This window comes from Nyctereutes procyonoides, unplaced genomic scaffold (assembly GCF_905146905.1).
Source record: "Nyctereutes procyonoides isolate TBG_1078 unplaced genomic scaffold, NYPRO_anot_genome, whole genome shotgun sequence".
NCBI lineage: Eukaryota > Metazoa > Chordata > Mammalia > Carnivora > Canidae > Nyctereutes > Nyctereutes procyonoides.
The window spans coordinates 60,106,495-60,126,887 of NW_026575140.1; the positions used below are offsets into that span (position 1 = coordinate 60,106,495).

General features: G+C 42.0%; 2 protein-coding genes across 7 annotated transcripts in view; one reads left to right on the forward strand and one right to left on the reverse strand.

Annotated features, from left to right (window-relative positions):
- The window catches only part of YAP1 (Yes1 associated transcriptional regulator), a 113,681-nt gene that overhangs the window by 13,570 nt on the left and 79,718 nt on the right, over positions 1-20,393 (forward strand). The gene's annotated exons all lie outside the window — the stretch shown is intronic.
- LOC129496625 (thymosin beta-10-like) lies at positions 11,905-12,030 on the reverse strand. Its single transcript, XM_055304767.1, has one exon. The coding sequence runs from the start codon at positions 12,028-12,030 to the stop codon at positions 11,905-11,907; it is 126 nt and encodes a 41-aa protein (XP_055160742.1).

Below are 20,393 nucleotides of genomic sequence, written 5' to 3' on the forward strand. Positions count from 1 at the left end.
ATAGGGAAGAATTTTCACAGTACGACTCATCCACTTCCCCAAACACAGGGAGATTGTTCTCAGAAAAGATCCATTGGTTCTGGATGGTGTGTGTTGGGTCACTCGAATTCATGTGGGTGACTCTCTTCTCTCCTTCTCCCTCCTCTTCTTAAGTGTTTTCTTTGATTCAGTAGATGTACTTAGAGGTCTCTTGACTTCATAAACACCTCCCATGGGTCCCACTCTTTAGAGTTGGGACCAAATTCATACATCAGTCATGACATTCATAAGTCAGTCAGGACCAGATGGGTCTCAGGACTCCCGTTTCTTCCAAGTCATCTTGTGTGCCTTTTCGTTGCTGAATCTGTCACTGGAGAACCTGCTGAGGCTCACTCAGTATAAGGTCAGCATAAGGTCACTATAAGGTCACTAAAGATAGGTGTGGCCCTCTTTGTTCTTGCTCTATTGACATGACATCCCTTGAACTGCTCGTTTATGTCAGAGTCCATTGGTGGATGGGCAGCCTGATTAATGCCCGTATCCCTGCCTAATTACTGCTGCTGGTCAACTCCATCCTAAAAAGATGCTTAAGTATTTGCTTTTTGTATTCTGAGGTTAACTTTATAAGTTTGAGATTGTTCTTAAATTCAGACAACTAGGACTACTAAAAAATATTGCATGTTTTCTGGGTGTAGATGAATACATGATTACAAGTTTGTTCCACAGAAAATGAATATATTTGCGTAGAATTAGATGAAGGAATACACCTGTGTTGTTGAAAAGTGATACCAGAGAGAAGAGGACTGTGGGAGCCCAGGGGAGAAGGAAGAAGGTGGTGGCAATGGGACCCTGTACAGGATCTCCTCCCTTGGATCGCAGGAATGCAGTTAGCGTCTGTACTCTGCTTGTGGAGCTGGGCGAGGGGGAGTGAGGCAGAGCTGCACACATGCTTCCTAGGAGCCTCTAAACTGTTTGGCCTTCTCTTGAATGACATTTGTGTCTTTAAGAGACTCGCTTCCTTCATCAAAATGAACCTATTAACTGTGGTTAAATCTATACCCTGACGTTGGGCATTTAAAAAAAACAATTCCAGTATCGTAACACTTGAAAAACTGTTTAATGGTTTGGTTTTATTCACCGCTTGGAAAAAAAATGTTTAAAAGTAAGACCACCTATTATAGAAACATTGTTGAATACCGTTATATCCTATATGCATTTTGAAAGTTTATTTTGATGTTGCAGCCTATTTTAAGATTTCTTTTGTTGCTATTTTTTGAGAGTACATCAGGAAATGCTAGTTGAAAGGGTTTCTTTTGTTTTTCTGGCACTGTTTCAGTGTAGCTTACTGTTCATGTGTTGACCAGATAAACTTTATTAGCATTATGGGAAGTGAATATGAACCCTTTTCATATACTGCACAAATAGAATAGTAAAACATGGTGTAAGAAATTAAAATTTTTTTTTATTATTTTAGAAGTTCTACTTACTTAGGGCATCTTTGTATTCCATGTGGGGCCTGAACTCAGAACCCTGAGCAAGATCAAGAGTTGAATGTTCTACCAACTGAGCCAGCCAGAGGCCCACAGGTTTTTATTTGTTAAAGTTTCATTGGAAACCTGCTGATCACCAAAACTTACTTCCAGAGATTTGCAGAACTTTTCTAATTAAACCGTAGAATTCATTTTAGACAGGCAGAATTAGATGGTTTAGTCTATTTTACATTGCCAAAACCAGATAAATATTTGAGTGCTTATCATTAACTTTATTAAAATAAATTGTAAAACAAATCTAATATTCTACTTATCACTATAAGTTACTGTGGAAACTAAGTTTTGTCTCTTTTTTTTTTTTTTTTAAGAATTTATTTATTTGAGTTAGGGTGCACAAGCGGGGAGGGGCAGAGGGAGAAGCAGGGAGCCCCACATGGGACTTGATCCCAGGACCCTGAGATCATGACCTGAGCCGAAGGCAGACACTCCACCGACTGAACCACCAAGGTGCCTTGTTTTATTTATAACAAATAAATTTAAACTCTTTGGATTTTAAATTTATTAATAAAAATTTGTGAGGGCAGAGCATTCTGAATTCTTAAACTCCTGAGTTTACTGTGGCTCCGGGAGTCAGTTGGTAGTTCTGGAATGCTGGTGATTGAGAAGTGAGTATAGTCCACAGCAGCAGCAGCTCAGCCTTTCAAATCTCAGCTCGCACAGGAAAGCACGTGCAGGTCGTTGACTGCATGCAGGCTAAGTGAGCTAGGCTGTCTGAGTGAGCTGGGCTGCCAGGGCAGAAGCATTTCAGCTGGGGGCTGACACAGGACCCTGGGATTCTCCCAGGTGCCCGCAAGGTGCACTTTGAGGTATGTTGGTTTGGCTTGTACCTGGCAGCCCTCCTGCTGTGTGCTTAGAGGTCTCCTTCATATTGGTGGGAGCTCCTGAGAGGGTGAGGGGTAGGGTTCCCCTGTATCGTGTTGGTCTAAGCTCCAACTGGGTCAGTCCAGACTTCAGGGGCTTGAGAAGCGGTGTGCTCCTTGATGGGCGGAACTGCAGAATACTGTGCCCATGTGTTTGTCCACACGTGGATGGGAAGTTTTAAAAAGCAATGTTCAGGGTAAGTGAATTACCATCTGGGGCCAAAAAACACTCAGAGTGGAACATAATCTCACTGGGGAACGGTTTACACTGTTAAGTAAAGTCTTGTTTTTTGTGAATAATGTAATATAAGTTGATAGGTGTTTTCTCTTAGGATGCCATCCAATCAGTCAGGTTATTTTGAAACCACTCAGTGGGTTAGACAGAATATGGGCTTTTTGGTTACACTTGAGAGTTTCTGTTTAAGATTGTGAATTCCAGTTAATGTCTAATTTGAATCACCCTCTAAAACTTGCCTGTTGTATTTTGTCAAAAAACTATCTCAATTTCAGTTGTTTAGCTTTGGAATAACATAGGCACAGCCCCACCCAGGAAGCTGCAGCAGAGAGGAGCCTGGACTTTAGGTGCTCGATTTAACTATGGTGCTGCATTCTCTCACTACTTGAGTTCCACTGAATTGAGAAAAATCTTCGTTGCTATTGCCAATAGATTTGACTTCACTTGTTGTGTTTTTGTTACTTTACCACCTGGTGAGTTGTCTGAGTTACCAAGTCACGTTTGCTCCCGAACCCAGGAGGTGCACCCAGGAGGTGCGTGAACCCAGGAGGTGCGTCCAAGCACTGCTGTTGGCCTGCTGTGTGGTTGCTTCCTGTGGCCGTGGTGCACGCACCTGTCCCCACCTGTCCTCAGCTCTTGGCCGCGTTTAAATGAGCCACCTGAGCACTGCTAAACAGGCAGGGAGTAAACACATACTCCTGCATTTAATTTCAGAACCAAGCAGACGTCTTTTTCTCTGAAGCTCTATAAAAACAGCAGTTCTTTTTGTCTTTGTGAAATGGGAGTCATTACAAAAATGGATTTGGTCCATTGCAATTTATGTTATCTAAAGGTTGAATTTAAACAGTGAATCAGATTTTAGCCCTGTGAATCATACTCTCAAAATGAGTAACATGGTTCGCAGGATATCCCTGTGTTCTCTGGACTTGGAAAAAAAGAGAAAACGTCTATGGTGACCCCCTCCATTTTTGGTAGTAAAGCTGTATTAGGTCTGTGAGGAGGCTTTACAAGAAAATAGAGCTGCTATTTATGGAGCATTTTCTCAGGCTGCAATCTGAAGCCCTCACAGCAAAGCTGCTGAGCACGGCCGGATTCTGCCAGCAGGCTCTGCAGCCCCCGCCCTCTGGCCTGCAGTGGAGCAGGAGCTCAGGTCTGCTGCGGGTGCAAACAGCTCTCCCATAAGCTAGCTGTTGGGTTTGCAGGAAGCTGTTCAGTATCTAGGAATACAGTGCTCTCCCAACCCCCACTCCCTGTACTTGCTTAAAATCGTGTCATCCGGGTAGTCCGGGTGGCTCAGTGGTTTAGCACTGCCTTCAGCCCAGGGCCTGATCCTGGAGACCTGGGATCGAGTCCCACGTCAGGCTCCTTGCATGGAAGCCTGCTTCTCCCTCTGCCTGTGTCTCTGCCTCTCTCTCTCTCTCTGTGTGTGTGTGTGTGTGTGTCTCTTGTGAATAAATGAATAAATAAATGAATAAAATCCTTTAAAAAAATCGTGTCATCTTAGCAAATGCAAAACTTGTTCAGCAGTTTTGCTTCAGCTCAAACAAACATATTGAGAGTTGTCTGTTAAAGGAATTCCAGTTTAATGTATGTATCCTTTAGACCTGGTGTCTGTGTTTGAGAGGAGATGATTTTTGGATTTTATGTAACTTCATTGTTTACTTACGGAAACGTCATTTATTTCTCCATAGTTTTGGTGGGTTGTTTTTTTTTTTAAGATTTTATACATTTATTTAGAGAGTGCAGGAAAGAGGGGAGGGCAGAGGGAGAAGCAGACTCCCCGCTGAGCAGGAAGCCCGCCGAGGGACTTGATTGATCCCGGGACCCTGAGACCATTACCTGAGACCAAGGCAGACACTTCACTGACAGAGCCACCCAGGTGCCCCTTTTGGGGTTTTTTTAATAGCAGTAGAAAATAAAACAGTTTCATCTGTGGTTTTTGTCATCATTGTATGAAATTGGGCTATCCAAATGTTGTTGGACCTTATATTTGCTTAGAGAATAGCAATAATAATGAAGTGAGCTTCATTCTGCTCAGGATAAAATTAATAGCAGTTTTCTTCAACAGGATACTTCTAATCTGTGAATTTTACAACCTTATTACTCTTTGGTATTAAACTTTTAAAACTTGGGAGCTTTTCTGTAAAAAATTCAGGCATTTTTCCATGCCATTCCCCCTTCATTAAAGAAATCCACGTTGCCACTGTTCTGCATTCAATTTCAGGAAAATTTTAAATGAGAAAAAATGTTTTTTAGTAATAACCTGTAATTTTAATTTAGAGAAAGCACCAATCCATGAAATCAGAATTTATGTTACAAGAATTGAAATCTGTGTTTAATTCAAATTCTTTGAAAGTGTTAACATTTTTTGCCCTAATAACATAGGCTATTTGAAATGGTTTTCTAGTTATGGGCATTGTCTGTCAGAGGTAAATATTTCCTAACTTACTGTGTTGGCAGCTCTCTCCTCCTCCCACCCAAGACACAAAACAACCTGTGGCGCCATCAGCACAGACTCTGGAGGAGGAAGACAGCAGTGCTACTTATTGTAGGACATCCCCCACATCACGAGGCCTGTTCAAAATGCACCCTGATCTCTGAATTAATCTCCTTGAGTTCCACAGTTAGATTGTGTGAAATAGTTTAACTGTGGCAATTACAATTCAGAGAAATTTCTTAGGTTTTTGTTTTTTGCTTTTTGTTTTTTGTTTTTAGATTTTATTTATTTAAAAGAAAGCATGAGTGAGGGGAGGGGCAGAGGACTAGGCCGACTCCCCACTGAGCAGGAAGCCTGATGCAGCCCTGAGATCATGACCTGAGCTGAAGGCAGACACTTCACCAACTGAGCCACCCAGGTGCCCCAAAATTTCTTAGTTTTTAATGGAAGCTGAGATTTTGGACATTTTTGTATTTCTGATATGGTGGCTTTTGGGAACTGCTTTTTGAATTTCCTCACCACCTCCCCTTTCCAGGAACTATTGAAATGACATACACATCCTTCTAGAGTGCCTTCCCAGATTTTCCTGGCCCCAAGACTGCCTTTAAAGTCCCCTTTCCTGGCTTCCCTTGGGCCTTGCTGCATTGGGAGTCAGGCCTGTGTACAGACTTCCTGGACCTCTCATGCTCTGCGTAGTGCCAGCCCATATTAGCTGCTCACCAAGAAATGCTAAGAGTTGCTTTTAAATGTCTTTCTCAGTCATTTCAGAAATATGGAGTTATTTTCCTCTGTTGTGCTACCTCCTGAAAACTTCAGAGCTAGGAACAAACCAAGCAAGAGCCTCATGGTCCCTGTCCTCAGTCAGGAGGCACATTATGTGGGAAGTGGTTAGCATGGGCAGGTGTCTACTTGGCTGAACCACCCCCTCAGTACTCTATGTTGGTAACCCTGAGAAAGGAGATTGCAGTGCTGGAGGTTTGTGGGGCAGTTTGGTCTTTTGTTGTTTAGAAGGATCTTGGATAGGGTTTTATTTGACACTGAGTAGTGAATCCTTTGTTGGCTTTGCTCTGTTTGTGGTTTAGTAGCTTTACAATATGTGATTTTAGTAAAATTTTACATTTAGCTTAAAAAACTTGTCCCTATTGAATTTCAGTTGCCCGAATGCTTACACACACACACACACACACACACACACACACACACCCTGCATATGGCAAGGTCCTTTCCAATTCTGAGTGTGGCTAGGTGTGGTTCAGGCACTAGCATGGGGACTGGTGTATTAGTGAATGTGCAGTAATGTGGCTGACAGGTGGGCTGATGGTCTCTCCTGCCTCCAGGAGCCTTACTTCCCTAGACTGTATGATGAGTGGATTGCACTGCATCATCTCAAATTCTGTGAAAATCAATGAGGAAATTCATTTACTTCCCAGGTCTTTATGTAAATATCCAATTAGGTATTTTCAGAAATGTGGAGTTGTGTTTATGATGTTCGCCATTTAGTGTAAAGTATACTAGGTTTACTATGTGAATAACCACTAACAAGCAGAAACACTTAGTAACTTGGGCAACAGGATGAATATTTTTAGAGGAGGGATTTTTCTTATTGTGACTTAACAATGGAGGAAAGGAAGGGGAAAGTAAAACTCAAACGTTGACGTGAAGGGATTTAGGTAGGATTTACAATGGAATTGATATTTAGGGATGAAGAAGTTAAAGATAGGGCTGACCTTTCTCCCTGTTTCAGATGAAAAATCCATGAGTTTTGGCGTATACTTCAATAAGAGTGCAAACTGAATTTAAATACTGGTTCTGCTTGAGAAAATACTGACATGGGATTAGTTGCTTATTATCTATGCAACTGTAAAAAAGATTCTAGAAACAAGGATTTGGAGATTTAAACTACAGTTTTAATGGTGTCTTCTCTGTTAGCCCACAGTAGCCCACAAACCGAGCTCTGTCGTCATCTCTGAGAGCCAAAAGAGAGCTTCTTAACAGCTTCCTGAGGGGAGAGATGTTAGCCACTCTCGGGACCATGGCATGCCAGTGCCACACATCTTCCATATCTTTTGGGATCTCTTTACAGTCTGTTTTAATTTAATTTCAAACTTTTTTTTTTTTTAAGATTTTATGTACTTATTTATTCATGAGAGACACACAGAGAGAGGTAGAGACATAGGCAGAGGGAGAAGCAGGCTCCCTGTAGGGAGCCCAATATGGGACTCGATCCCAGGACTTTGGGATCACGACCTGAGCCAAAGACAGACACTCAACCACTGAGTCACCCAGGTGCCCCTAATTTTGGACTGTTTTGGTTTTTTTTTTTCCCCCGGACTGTTTTAATTGTCAAATGTAAGTTAGAATTTTCCTTTACACTTGTTGGCAGTCGTACAAATTGCTGATGGTATTTAGGTGCTTTATTCATTTCAGGAGTTGGAGGAAGATTACTGTTCTGTGAGTAGAAAGTGATTTCTATTAAGCTTTAATTTGAGAGAAAACATATAAAGAAGCTTCCTTTTGAGCATATAAAGTTTGTTTTATGTTCCATCTTTGATATTACTGCTTTTACTGCTTTAAAGAGTCTTGGATACGGACTGTGGGAATACTTAATGAGAACACTGACCATGCCTCATCTTAATCTTCCGTATGGTTTCATAGGTGTAGGCGTGATCAGTTTTATATGTGGCAGATCTTCCTTGAAGAGGTGAGGACATGTACAGATTCACCCACCCTGGCCTGTGTCAATCCATAGCACAGCTATTTCTTTTAAATCTATGGCTGTGTATGATCATAAAGTTTGTTTTTGTCATACAACAATTTTTTTTTTTTTGTAGACTGAAATCTACACTAGAGGCTCATTCAATATTGAGTACTCATATGGGGATTAATGAACACTTGTTGAACTAAAATAGGATGCTTTATTTATTTATTTTTGCGTAGAGAAAGAGATTTTGAGTTTGCCTTATAAGCACACACCAGGATGCTTTTAATTTATCATGTTCTTTAGAAGAAATGATGCCAGTAAGGATGAATTACTTCCTCTTATGAAAGCTTCTTGGGTGATTCTGATTTGTTCATCCCCTTATCAAATAATCGAATGAATTGAAAATAATTTTTAGATTTCACATATATTTGCATATTCTTTCATATTCTTAAACACATGCGTCAAGCTCTGAAATGGGTGGATTTTCATGTTGCACAATTGGAAGTTCAGCCAGCACTTCCTCCTCTCCTGCCACCACCCCTAACTGCTGCTTGATCTGAGTTCCCTTTATTATTTTATATATGTAGGTCATAATATGTGTGAGAGTACTGCATAAACTGTAAAAAGGCCATATATGTTGTCCTTTATTACCTGGCTTGGTTTATTGTTAAGAGGAGATCATGTAGTATAGGCACTAGTGGAGAAGAGGTTGCTAGACCTCTTGCTTTATCTGAAAATCAGTGTTTTAGTCCAACAAACGACATGTCAGTGCTTGTGCATTGGATTAGAATGTGGTAAGGATTTCACCTAGGCTCCTGGTGCTCTCCTCTAATAAAATAACTGAGTAGCAAATTCAAATTGACTCTCATTTATGCTTTTTTTTTTTATTTTTTTTTTATTTTTTTTTTATGATAGTCACAGAGAGAGAGAGAGAGAGGCAGAGACACAGGCAGAGGGAGAAGCAGGCTCCATGCACCGGGAGCCCGATGTGGGATTCGATCCCGGGTCTCCAGGATCGCGCCCTGGGCCAAAGGCAGGCGCCAAACCGCTGCGCCACCCAGGGATCCCTTGACTCTCATTTATGATAACTTCCTCCTTGGGTCTGTCCTACTTGGGATTGCCCACTTCTGGGAAAGTCAGGCAATAGGAAATGATTTTGTTCATAGTACCTGGTTGAGGTAAAATGCCTTCATCATAAAGACATGCAGAGAAGACTTCAGCAAATGGGTAGCCTGGCAGGTTTCTGCTAGAGGGCATTCCAGCATTGGCAGTCCAGTGTGCAAGAGACAGGGTGACCTCCTGGGTGCCTTCTGGCTCCAGACCTGTGATCAAGAGGCATAACTAAAGCTGTTTGAACACTGAAAATAATACCAGACAAGCCCAGTTAAAATGAAAACTGAAAATTCATGGCATTATAAAAATTTATTTATACTACACACAGAATTTTTTCCCAGCTATGCCCAAAATTAGTTTAAGTGGTAAGAGTTTTTAACGATCCTAGGGCTAAATTATTTCCATGGGAGGAAAATACTTCATTGTATCATTTTAAGTAGGGAAAAAATAGTTTTATTTAAGGAAATTTACCTATTGACATTTTAGGAGCTCTGGTGTTAAGTAACCTGTTGTGTCAATTTTAAAGGAGATTTACTGATTTTTGAAAGTACGGAATAAGCTTCTGCTTTCAAGAATTCAGCCTAGTGTTTCAAGTGAGAGCATGTGTATTGCAACATTATTTATCTATTTTTGTAAAGGGCTGTTAATCACTTGGTGCCACCCTGTCTGAGTTGTGTGTTTGTGGATTGTCTACATGAAATCTCTTGATATGGCCTCTGATTTCTGCAAAAACTTTTCCTATATTTTTAGCCCACCACCCTAGTATAAAGCTAAATTATTTAATAGAAATATTTAGACACCAGAGCTTATTTTTAATGAAATCTTTATTGCACATGGTACTCTATTCTTTTTTGGAACCAGGGCAGTGTTTAAAAGCAAATGCCAATGTTGTTATGAAATCTAATTCATTTATCCTACATTTGGCCAAAACCTAGTCACTCACTCTCCCTCTTTCTTTCTCTCGCCTATTTCTAAGCACATGGGCTTTTGTTTAAAAGAAGAATTAGTATGTCCAGTTTGTTTCCACCTTGTCTTTCAAGGTTTGAAGTTTTGCTAGATACTTGGTTTTTAATGGGACTGTCATTTAATGCCTCTTGAATTATTCTGCAGGAGTGTTAGCATGGGTTGTAAACTGGAGTTCTTGTGTGAAATGTGAGACTGTGACCTCTTGATCCAGAGGCCAGGAGTGTTGCCAACTGAACCAAAACCCTGCTGTTTCCTAAGAATAGTAGTATTCTGCATAATGATTGGAGTTCAACTCCATGCTTTTGATGTTCTCCAATAATTGGTCAGAATCCCAGATACACTGGTTGGTTTTGTATGTCTTGTGAGTCGACAGGCAACTGTTTGTAGGGAGGAGAGGGAAGATGTGCAGCATTTCTTCAAGAGTTTGGGAGAGAGTTCTAGAGGACCAGTAGCAGTGGGACTGAAGACCTGTCCCTGTCCTCACCCCACAGAAGCTGTCTCCAGATGCCGAGAGAAGTATCTGTGTTAATGTTAACCCTAATCAACTTGAAAAGAAACCGTGTGGTAAATGTTCCATTGAAGTCTTTTCACCCCTAGAAACTGTGAATACTGAACTGAGAAAACAAAGAAGGCACAGAAAGGTTGGTGGGAAATGGGGAGAAGTGGGTTCATCTGGGCAGCGTGAAGTATTTGTAAAAAGTCCTGTCAGTTTGAACTGTTTACAATCAAAACACAACCTCACGGGCCTGCAAGTATTGGATAAGATGAGTAATACTTCATAAATTCGGGATTCTTGCTCTCACATCCAAGCTGCCTTTTATGTATTTCTACTTTTTCTACTCCTTTGCTTATTCATCTTGTTCTTTATGCCTTTCAAAATTTGCAGTGTTTTGATGCCTGAATATTTTGGAGTCTTTCAGGACAAATGTGGTTGCAAAATCATGGTTCACCAGAGATACAGAAGACAAGCCCTCTTACCTGAGTAGTTGAGATCGGTCACTTAATAGAAATTTGCTTAGGTTGACTTAGTTGAATCAGTTATATCAAGGAATTAATTTGCTTGGTTTAAATTGGCAGTGTACAAGTCAGTGGAACCACTGGCCTGGCCCCAGATCTCCTGTCTAGCCTTGATTCTGCTTACCGCCTCCTTGCTCTCCTGTACACACCCCCAGTGAGTGTGTGCCCACCCTCAGGGCTGCTTACCTGAGGAGCTCCCCTCAACACCTCCCCATTTTTTATTTTAGTCATTTAAGGCTCAGACACTGGCACAAATTCTTTCTTGTATTGACAGTATTTAAACCTCCCCATCTCAACTTCTGTAGTTTTTCTTTCTTTCTTTCTTTTTTTTTTTTTTTTTTTTTTTTAAGATTTATCCATTTGTATTAGAGAAAGCGTGCACATGTCCACTCGGGGGAGTCAAAATCATGAGTCAAATGCTCAGCCACTGAGCCATCCAGTGCCCCAAGGGCATGATTTATTCTAAAATCAGTCCACAGTGAAAACAGTAATGACTAGCATTTGTTGAGTGTTTATTATGTGCCAGGCACTGGTTTAAGTCCTTCATATGGAGTAACTGAATCCTCGCAGTGACTCTGTTATCCCCATTTTATTGATGCAAAACTAAGGCACACTTCCACCAAGATCCGTAGCTAACAGGTGACGTGGCCAGGCAGCTTTGCCAGTCTGGTGCCAGAGTCCATGTTCTTACCCATTATTCTGGACTAAAATATAAATAAATATTTAGCCAGGCATTATGCCATGTGTTTTTTTTTTTTGTTGTTGTTGTTTTGTTTTGTTTTTTTTTTTTTTGCCACGAGGTGTGCTTTATTTTCATTAATCATACAAATAATTTACTATAATATCCCAGAGCAAACCAGAGAATTTGGCAGTCCAATTGGGGGGGGGGTCCTCTCAGAGACCTGCAAGGCCAGTGGCCTCGGCACGGAGTACCCAGGTTCACAGTGTAGCCTGTTGCTCGTGTCCATCTTGCAGGTGGCTCTTCTTCCTCCACATCATGACTGGGGTGTCTCGAAGATGATGGGGGTGGGGAATCCTCTAGATTCTTAGGAAATCTCACTCCACTTCTCCTGCTCAATGGTCTCTGGCAGGGCATTCTTCTGTATCTCCATTTTCTTTAGTTTGGCCTTATCAAAGCTGGCGATTTCCCCCATGTCTGGTCCATCTGCCATTTTCTTAGAGTGATCCGAGGAATTCTGTTGCAAGCCTGCTGCCTGGTGCTCCCACTCGCGTAGCTGCAGCAAGAGACCTATGCCATGTACTTTAAGCTGCTTTTCTCATGTAATCTTCATCACAGCTCCATGAGGATTTGTAAAGTACTAGAAAACTCCCAGTAGTCATCTTTATTTATTTTTTTTAAGATTTTATTTATTCATAGACACACACACACAGACACACGCACACAAAGAGAGAGAGGCAGAGACACAGGCAGAGGGAGAAGCAGGCCCCATGCAGAGAGCCTGACATGGGACTTGATCCAGGGTCTCCAGGATCACGCCCTGGGATGCAGGCGGTGCTAAACTGCTGCGCCACCGGGGCTGCCCCCAGTAGTCATCTTTAGATAGAAATTTTAGTCTGTATTCTGACAATATAAAGAAATAAGATAATTTCCTATAAGAAATAATAAATATTGGCAAGGATGTGGAGAAAGGGGAAAGCTTATATACACTGTTGGTAGGATTGCAGACTGGTGCAGCCACTGTGGAGAACTGTATGAGGGTTCCTCAGAAAATGTCAAATAGAATGACCCTATGACCTAGTAATTCCATTCCATTCCATTAAGTAATTCCATTACTGGGTATTTACCCAAAGAATATGAAAACCATAATTCGAAAAGGTAGGTACACTCCAATGTTGATAGCAGTCTCCGTCTACAGTAGCCAAATTATGGAAATAGCCCAAGTGTGCATCGACTAGTGAGTAGATAGAAAAAAGGTGGTTGTACATATACTGGAACAGTTACTCAGCCATCAGGAAGAATGAGATCTTGCCATTTGCGATGACATGGATGGAGCTAGAGGGTATTATCCTAAGGGAAATAAATTAGAGAAGACAAATTCATTTGATCTCATTCATATGTAGAATTTAAAAAACTCCAAATGAACAACAAAAGAGACCAAAAAATGTGGACCTTTAACTCTAGAGAACACGGTCACCAGAGGGGAGGCAGGCAGGGGAGACAGGACGGGGGTGAAGAGCACGTGGACTGTGCTGAGCGCTGAGTCATGTACACGATCGTGAGTTACTGTTGTACACCTGGAGCTGTAACATACCACATAGTATGTTAACATGTTGGGATCCCTGGGTGGCGCAGCGGTTTGGCGCCTGCCTTTGGCCCAGGGCGCGATCCTGGAGACCCAGGATCGAATCCCACGTCGGGCTCCCGGTGCATGCCTCTCTTTATCTCTCTCTCTTTGTCTCTCAAGAATAAATAAATAAAATCTTTTTTAAAAAAATTTAAAGAAAGACAGTAAGTTAGAATGAGAGAGTTTAGCTTTAGTAGTATTTATTTCTGGGAATCCCTGGGTGCTCAGCAGTTTAGCATCTGCCTTCGGCCCAGGGCATGATCCTGGAGTTCCGGGATTGAGTCCCATATTGGGCTCCCTGCATGGAGCCTGCTTCTCCCTCTGCCTGTGTCTCTGCCTCTCTCTGTCTGTCTCTATGAATAAGTAAATAAAAATCTGTAAAAAAAAAAAAAATTATTTCTACATTACTCGTATACAGACACACTTGGTATAAGTGTCACCCTTCGGGGAAATCCCTGGGTGGCTCAGCAGTTGAGCATCTGCCTTCAGCCCAGGGCAAGATCCTGGAGTCCCGGGATCAAGTCCCATATTGGGCTCCCTGCATGGAGCCTTCTTCTCCCTCTGCTTGTGTTTCTGCCTCTCTCTTTCTCTGTCTCTCATCAATAAATAAAATCTAAAAAAAAATAATAATCCCCTTCGGGTTTAAGTGTCCTGAGACCCTCCCTTCAGGCAGTGTGATAACAAAATACTTCTTCTGTGCACAATGGATGTACATTTGAAAGAAAAAAAGATAATTTCCTCCCATTACAGAGTGTACATGCTAGAGTATGGAGTTCGTAAAATTATCTTTCTGGGTCTCTCCTACCTTTTGAAATCATTAAATTCACTTGCTAAAATGAATTCCTGAAGGGCAGGATGACACTCCCATCTGCTTGGAAGGATGATGGGTGTCGTCCCTCCTTACAAGAGAAGTATGAGAATGGGGCCCTTGATGAGCAGGTGTAAAAACTGCTATATTAAAAAAAAATGAGAATGATAGTCCTGAAAAATAAAAGGAAGACGTTTACTATTAAGGTTTAGAGTAGTGTGGAATTGTGGTAAAACAAAGCTTAAGAAAAGTCTTTAAAAAGCTTTAAAATCATTTTTGTGTACTAACTTTGACTACGTCCTTCATTATTTACAATACTTAGGATAGAGTACAGTCTGTATTAGAAATAAGAATTCTTAATGTTTTAAGTTTGTTTTAAATTCTAGCTATTTCATAACATAAGAAAATACCAGGGCATGCATAAACCTGGGATGCTTGGTTGTTTCTTAGCTGACTTATAAGAGAGATTGTAGCTTTCATCTCTAAATTGCAAGGAAACGTCCTGATTATCTGTAAATACCTGGCTTCAGGGCTCTGGGAGCCTAAGAACACCATTGGTCTGAAAGCTGAAATTAGTGAAGTTTATGACAGCTCGTGTTTCTGCAGAAGGAGGGCAGGTTTGGATCTAGTTTATTTGTGTGGAAAATCTTGTGTAATAGATAAGAACTGAAAAAACAGGACCTACGACTATGCTGTGCTTGGCTTAGTGCTTCCTTTGGCCCGGTGAGTCCTGTGTACTTGCTGGTGTTGCACGTCTGTGGATTCCGTGGGAGCCGTGATTCCCACTCAGTGTTGGGGCCAAATCTGGGGTGGCTGCAACACTGCAGCTGTTGCAGAGATCAGTATGCCCTTTAGATGTTCTCCTCCTGTTCTGGATAGCACAGCAAATTCTGAAATGTCTTTTGCCAGTTAGTTGCCCACCATTTTATCAGTCCATTTTTTTTTTAAAGATTTTATTTATTTATTCATGAGAGACACACAGAGAGAGAGAGAGAGGCAGAGACACAGGCAGAGAGAGAAGCAGGCTCCGTGCAGGGAGCCTGACGTGGGACTTGATCCTGGGACTCCAGGATCACACCCTGGGCTGAAGGCGGCGCTAAACCGCTAGCCACCGGGGCTGCCCTATCAGTCCATTTTTAAGAACAAATAGAAATTATATTGTTTATTGCACAAGTGGTGGAGGTCGTGAAGGGGAGAGTTAAAAAAAAGGCCAAAAACCTCCAATAAGTAACCCATGATCTCAGTACCTGCTGGTACCCTTTGTGTATAGTCAGCTGTTGGCTCTGTATGTCATCCCAGGCATGAGCAGACAGCTCTGCAGGAGAGGTGTAGCCTTGTCTTCCACTAGTAGCACAAGTTTGATGAGGACATTTTACTGCTCTTCCTGGTATTCTCTCCAGATGTTGCCAGGGAGTTTTTAGTACAGTTTCAAACAGGAGTTCCTTTAAGTTACTTAAAGTGACTGCTGTGGGCAAAACACCATACTGGAGCAAATGGAGAAACTTGAGACTTTTCCCAAAGCAGCACATGAAAGGAATGTTAATACTGTATAACTTGAGCACGTTCACCTGCCGGTGATCAGTGTACAGCTTCCTGAACCAGACTGTGCAGGGGCTGCAAAAGAAGAGAAGGAAGAGGCCTGTCCTGTCCTGTCCATGGAGGTGGCGTCAGAGGAGTATGACACGCATGTTGGGTAAGGAGTGGGCGTCCTGTCTGCAGTAGAGAACAAGAGGCTCGTGAGATGGGCAGGGGCAGTGGGCTGTGCCACCAGGGGCACAGGACTGGGGAAGCCACATGCATTGTTCTGAAGGGAAGGGAGAGACTGAACTCGTGGTTGAGGAAAGCTGGCCCAGCCCCTTGTTGTGGGGGTGCCTGGGAGATGGCTGTCTGGTTTAGCTCTTCTAATGAGTCATGTGAGGTGACTGGCCAAACTGATGACGGCTGTTGTGGGAAGTGACCAAGGAAGGGCATATACGCGATTCAGCACTGATTTATGCCAATGGAAAGTGAGAAGAGATTGTTGGGGAAGCTAAAAGTGATCACTTTTGTTCACTGTTATGTGGAATACTAAACGTATCTCCCTGCAAGCCTCTGTCCTACCAAGACCCGGGACAGTGCTTAGGGCTAGATCACCCTGAGTCTCGCTGCCTATCCCTTGCGTGGCGACTTGGCCTGTTGTTGATGGACCAATTGCATACGTGAAAGGGTATACATTTCTAGGGTCCTGTGCTGGGACCTGAGGCTGTCACTTCCTAGTATCTCTCAAGGCTGGAGACAGACAGGAAAGGCTGTCAGCCATGGAGGGACCCATGCCCAGGAGATTGGCTGCAGTGGGCCCACTTCCTTCCACAGGAACCGGGAATGTCACTGGAGTGGCCTTTTGTCTTGTCTGTCAAAGAAGAAGTCTCAGGATGATTTGATCTTTGGCCAGTTGAAGTATTACCAGCCAGCATTTTGGGAACTTTTAGAATGATGGATTAGTGCTCCATTATCTTGCATGGCAAATTGTTGAGTTATAAAATCTAATGATGAATAGCTTTAGTTACCAAGTTAAGCCTGAGTTCAATGATGTATGTGGTGATGCAGTAGCTTGATCCTACTCCCTCTCCCTGGCATCCTCAAGAGAGTAGGGGTTCCATCTTGTAGTATTTATTTTGCAGTTCCCACAACACTTTCAGAGTTGTGCGTGGCCTGCACTGATTTAAAAATACCATATATACTGACCTGATACATGGTTTAGTTCTTAAAATATTTTTATTTCATCAGGTTAAGAATGTTAATAGAACCAAGATGCTTGGGTGGCTCAGTGGTTGATCATCTGCCTTTGGCTCAGGTCATGAAACCGGGGTCCTGGGATCGAGTCCCACATCTGGCTCCCCGCAGGGAGCTTGCTTCTCCTTCTGCCTCCTTTGCCTCTTTCTCTGTGTATCTCTCATGAATAAGTAAATAAAATCTTAAAAATAAATGTTAATAGAACCTGTAAAGGATGAAAATTTTTTATACATGCACATCTTTTTTTTATTGATCTGAATTTCCTTATGGAAATACATATAATCAAATAATATTTTCTTTCACATGGTTGTGATTATCGTGTGAAATTTCATGTTTTTTAAAGAATTTTATTTATTCATAAGACACACACAGAGAGAGAGAGGAGGCAGAGACACAGGCAGAGGGAGAAGCAGGTTCCATGCAGGGAGCCTGATATGGGACTCGACCCCAGATCTCCAGGATCACGCCTAGACGGAAGGCAGGCACTAAACCGCTGAGCACCCAGGGATCCCCGAAATTTCATTTCCTTTACCTTGATGAAATTATCAAATATTTTTCAATTCACATAGAATCTTTGTTTGACACTCTTAGTGGTTTAGGATTGCATTTAGGAGATATGCCCATGATTCTGATGATTGTATTGGGGAATGTCCCACAGCCCTGCACCTGGTATTCCACCCTGTACAGCTTATTATTCTGATTCAACTTGTGCCCAAATCCATTGTTTCCAAACACAGTTAAAATTATACCTCTTAAAAAAAAATTATACCTCTTGAGAATATGCAATGAGCTTTGGGACCTTTACCTGAAAGGAGTGCATCTCATTATTGATTGCCTGCTAGGCTAGTCTGTCAGCCATCAGTTTTGTGGCTAAGGCTCATTGGTCATAGCTTTGCTTCACTTTGAGGATTTCTGCCCCTTTCCTAGGTTGCCATATTTGTTAGCTGCCAAAGCCTAGATCTGCCAAAGGTATCAAGTAGATTTGGAGAGTTAACAAGAGATTGTATAGAGATTCTGCCTTTTTTTTTTTTTTTTTTAGATTTTATTTATTTATTTGACAGAGTGAGAGCAGGAGCAAGGGGAGAGGCAGAGAGAGAAGCTGAGCAAGAAGCCTGACATGGAGCTCAATCCTAGGACCCTGAGATCATGACCTGAGCCAAAGGCAGATGCTTCACGGACTGAGCCGCCCCCCCAGGGTGCCCCAAGATCTTGCTTTTCTTTTAATTTTTCCTTGTTTGCAGGTTCACTGAACTTCCTTTGAGATAAAGCTGGTTACATGCAATTCTGGGAAGACACAATTGAAAATGTGGCTCAATTGCATATTTAGAAAGATTTTCACCTGATCTTAGGCTGTGAAAAAGAAACCTCCAGTACTCTGTGTGATTTATGTATTTGCCTTTAAAATTGTGGTACATAGGATGTATGTGCATACACAGCATAAAGCTTTACTAATGTACATCTTTAAGCTTATAGTTTGGTGGCAGTAAGTACATTCCCAGGATTATGCAGCCATCAGCATTGTCCGTTTCCAGTTTGTTCATAATCCTGAACAGAAACTCTGCACGTGTTGTAACAAGCAGTGAGTCTCTCCTCTGTCTCTCAGCTTCTAGTGGAAACCTTGATGCTGCTGTTTCTGTGCATTTGCCTGTTCTGGGTACTTCCTTTCATTCTTGGAGCTGAGTAAATCATTGGTGGTGTTTTTGTTCATTTTGTTCATTCATTTGTTGATGGACTCTTGGGGTTTCTGCCTTTGGGCTGTTGTGAATAGTGCTGCTCTGGGTGTGGGTGGACACATGCATCTGTTGGAACCCCTTTCATTCCCTTTGATTACATATCTAGAAGTGGAATTGCTGGCTCCTGTGTGACTGTGTTTCATGTTCCCATGAGAGCTGCACTGTCTTACCTTCACATCAGGAGTGCAGAATGCCCAGAGCTATCCCATTCCCTCACCAACACCTATCCTCCCTGTTCTGGTGGCAGACCTCTGCCGTGGCTGCTTCCCCAGTGGCTGGTGACCGGCATCTTGTCGTTAGCCTTTGCATCTTTGGGGAAAGGTCTCCTGGAGTCCTTCCTTACCTCTTTAATCCAAGATCATTGTCATAGTGAACATTTTTGTTTTGTTTTGTTTTTTGTTTTTTTTTTTCATAGTGAACATTTTGAATGCTTGTTTTTTCTCTGATAGGCTAGGAGTTTAGAGCCTGTGCAGATTCTCCAGGAAGTACACATGAGTGGACACATCAAATGGCACTTTTCCGCACTTTGTATTAAGACAGGCTAGGTTATGCTGGGTAGCTGACGACCCAGAAATTTCAGTACCTAAATACATTACTTATCGTTCACAGAATAATTTCTGTGATTGGGCAGTGTTCAGGTCGCTGTCATCTCCGTGGCAACTCAGGCATCCTGGGTATACTCCCGTGTGACGTTGCCATGTTGCCCATTAGTGTTATCCTGCAAAGGGTAGAGAAACATGCAAAATTTACATATTTTGTTGTCTGTGCTTGGCCTGAAAGAAAGTTTCTCATAGCTCATTGTCAACAAGCTGCTAGACTCCTCGCTTGGGAGGAACATATGAAATGTGGTAGAACGTTTGGGGGTTTTTTGGTGAAAGTTCCCATCACATAGAGGTGATAGAGACGTCTAAATTTGGAATCAGAGTTACAGTATTTGAGTCTTAAGTAAATATTAAGATCATTAATGTTCTCTGATGGTCTCTTCTACAGTAGTGGAAGTGGAACCACATCAGTGCTTATTAGTAGCATGGATGTTCTGCGTAGAGGTGTATAGCCATCCTTATCCTGGCGATTCATGTATTCCTAGATTTTCCTAGATCTAGTCTCTCTTTAAAAAATGTTCCATTTTGGGGTACCTGGGTGGCTCAGCGGTTGAGCCCATATCGGGCTCCCCTCAGGGAGCCTGCTTCTCCCTCTACCTCTGTCTCTGCCTCTCTCTATCTCTCGTGAATAAATAAATGAAATCTTAAAAAAAAAATTTCCGTTTTATTTTATATATCTATATTATATATATACAAACGTGTGTGTGTGTGTATGTAAATCTCCACTGGCCTAGTAGTTGTGTCTTTTTGTTTTTTAAAAATTTTATTTATTCATTCATTTGAGAGAATAAGAAAGAGTGTGAGTAGGGAGAGGAAGAGAGACAAGTAGACCCCTTGCCCAGCATGGAGCCTGACTTAGGGCATGATCCCACGACCCATGAGATCACCACCTGAGTCAGAATCAAGAGTCAGACATCAATGGATTGAGCCACTCAGGCGCCCCTGGCCTAGTATTTGTTAAATAATAACGTTCTAATGGAGCATATTATCTATGTAAGAAGGGACATGTGGTCTTTATTAAGATTTAACTGTGGTTGGTTTAGTCCTCTTGCTCCCTGGAGGCATTTGGTAATGTCTAGAGGTGTATTTGATCACGAGAGTCAGGTTCATCTTTTTCAGCCAGAGGAGTTTAATGGAAATCCACTTGGGCTCTTTGATTGAAGTGGACAAAAGCCGCACCTCTGATTTAGCTCATTTTGCCCTTTCTTTGGGGGAGTGCTTTCCTCACCTTTTCAACCAACTCAGTGCACAGGTCAGAGGTTATCTCTTCTGTCTTCTGTGTCTCCAGGTTGGACCAAGAACCTCTCCAAAAGT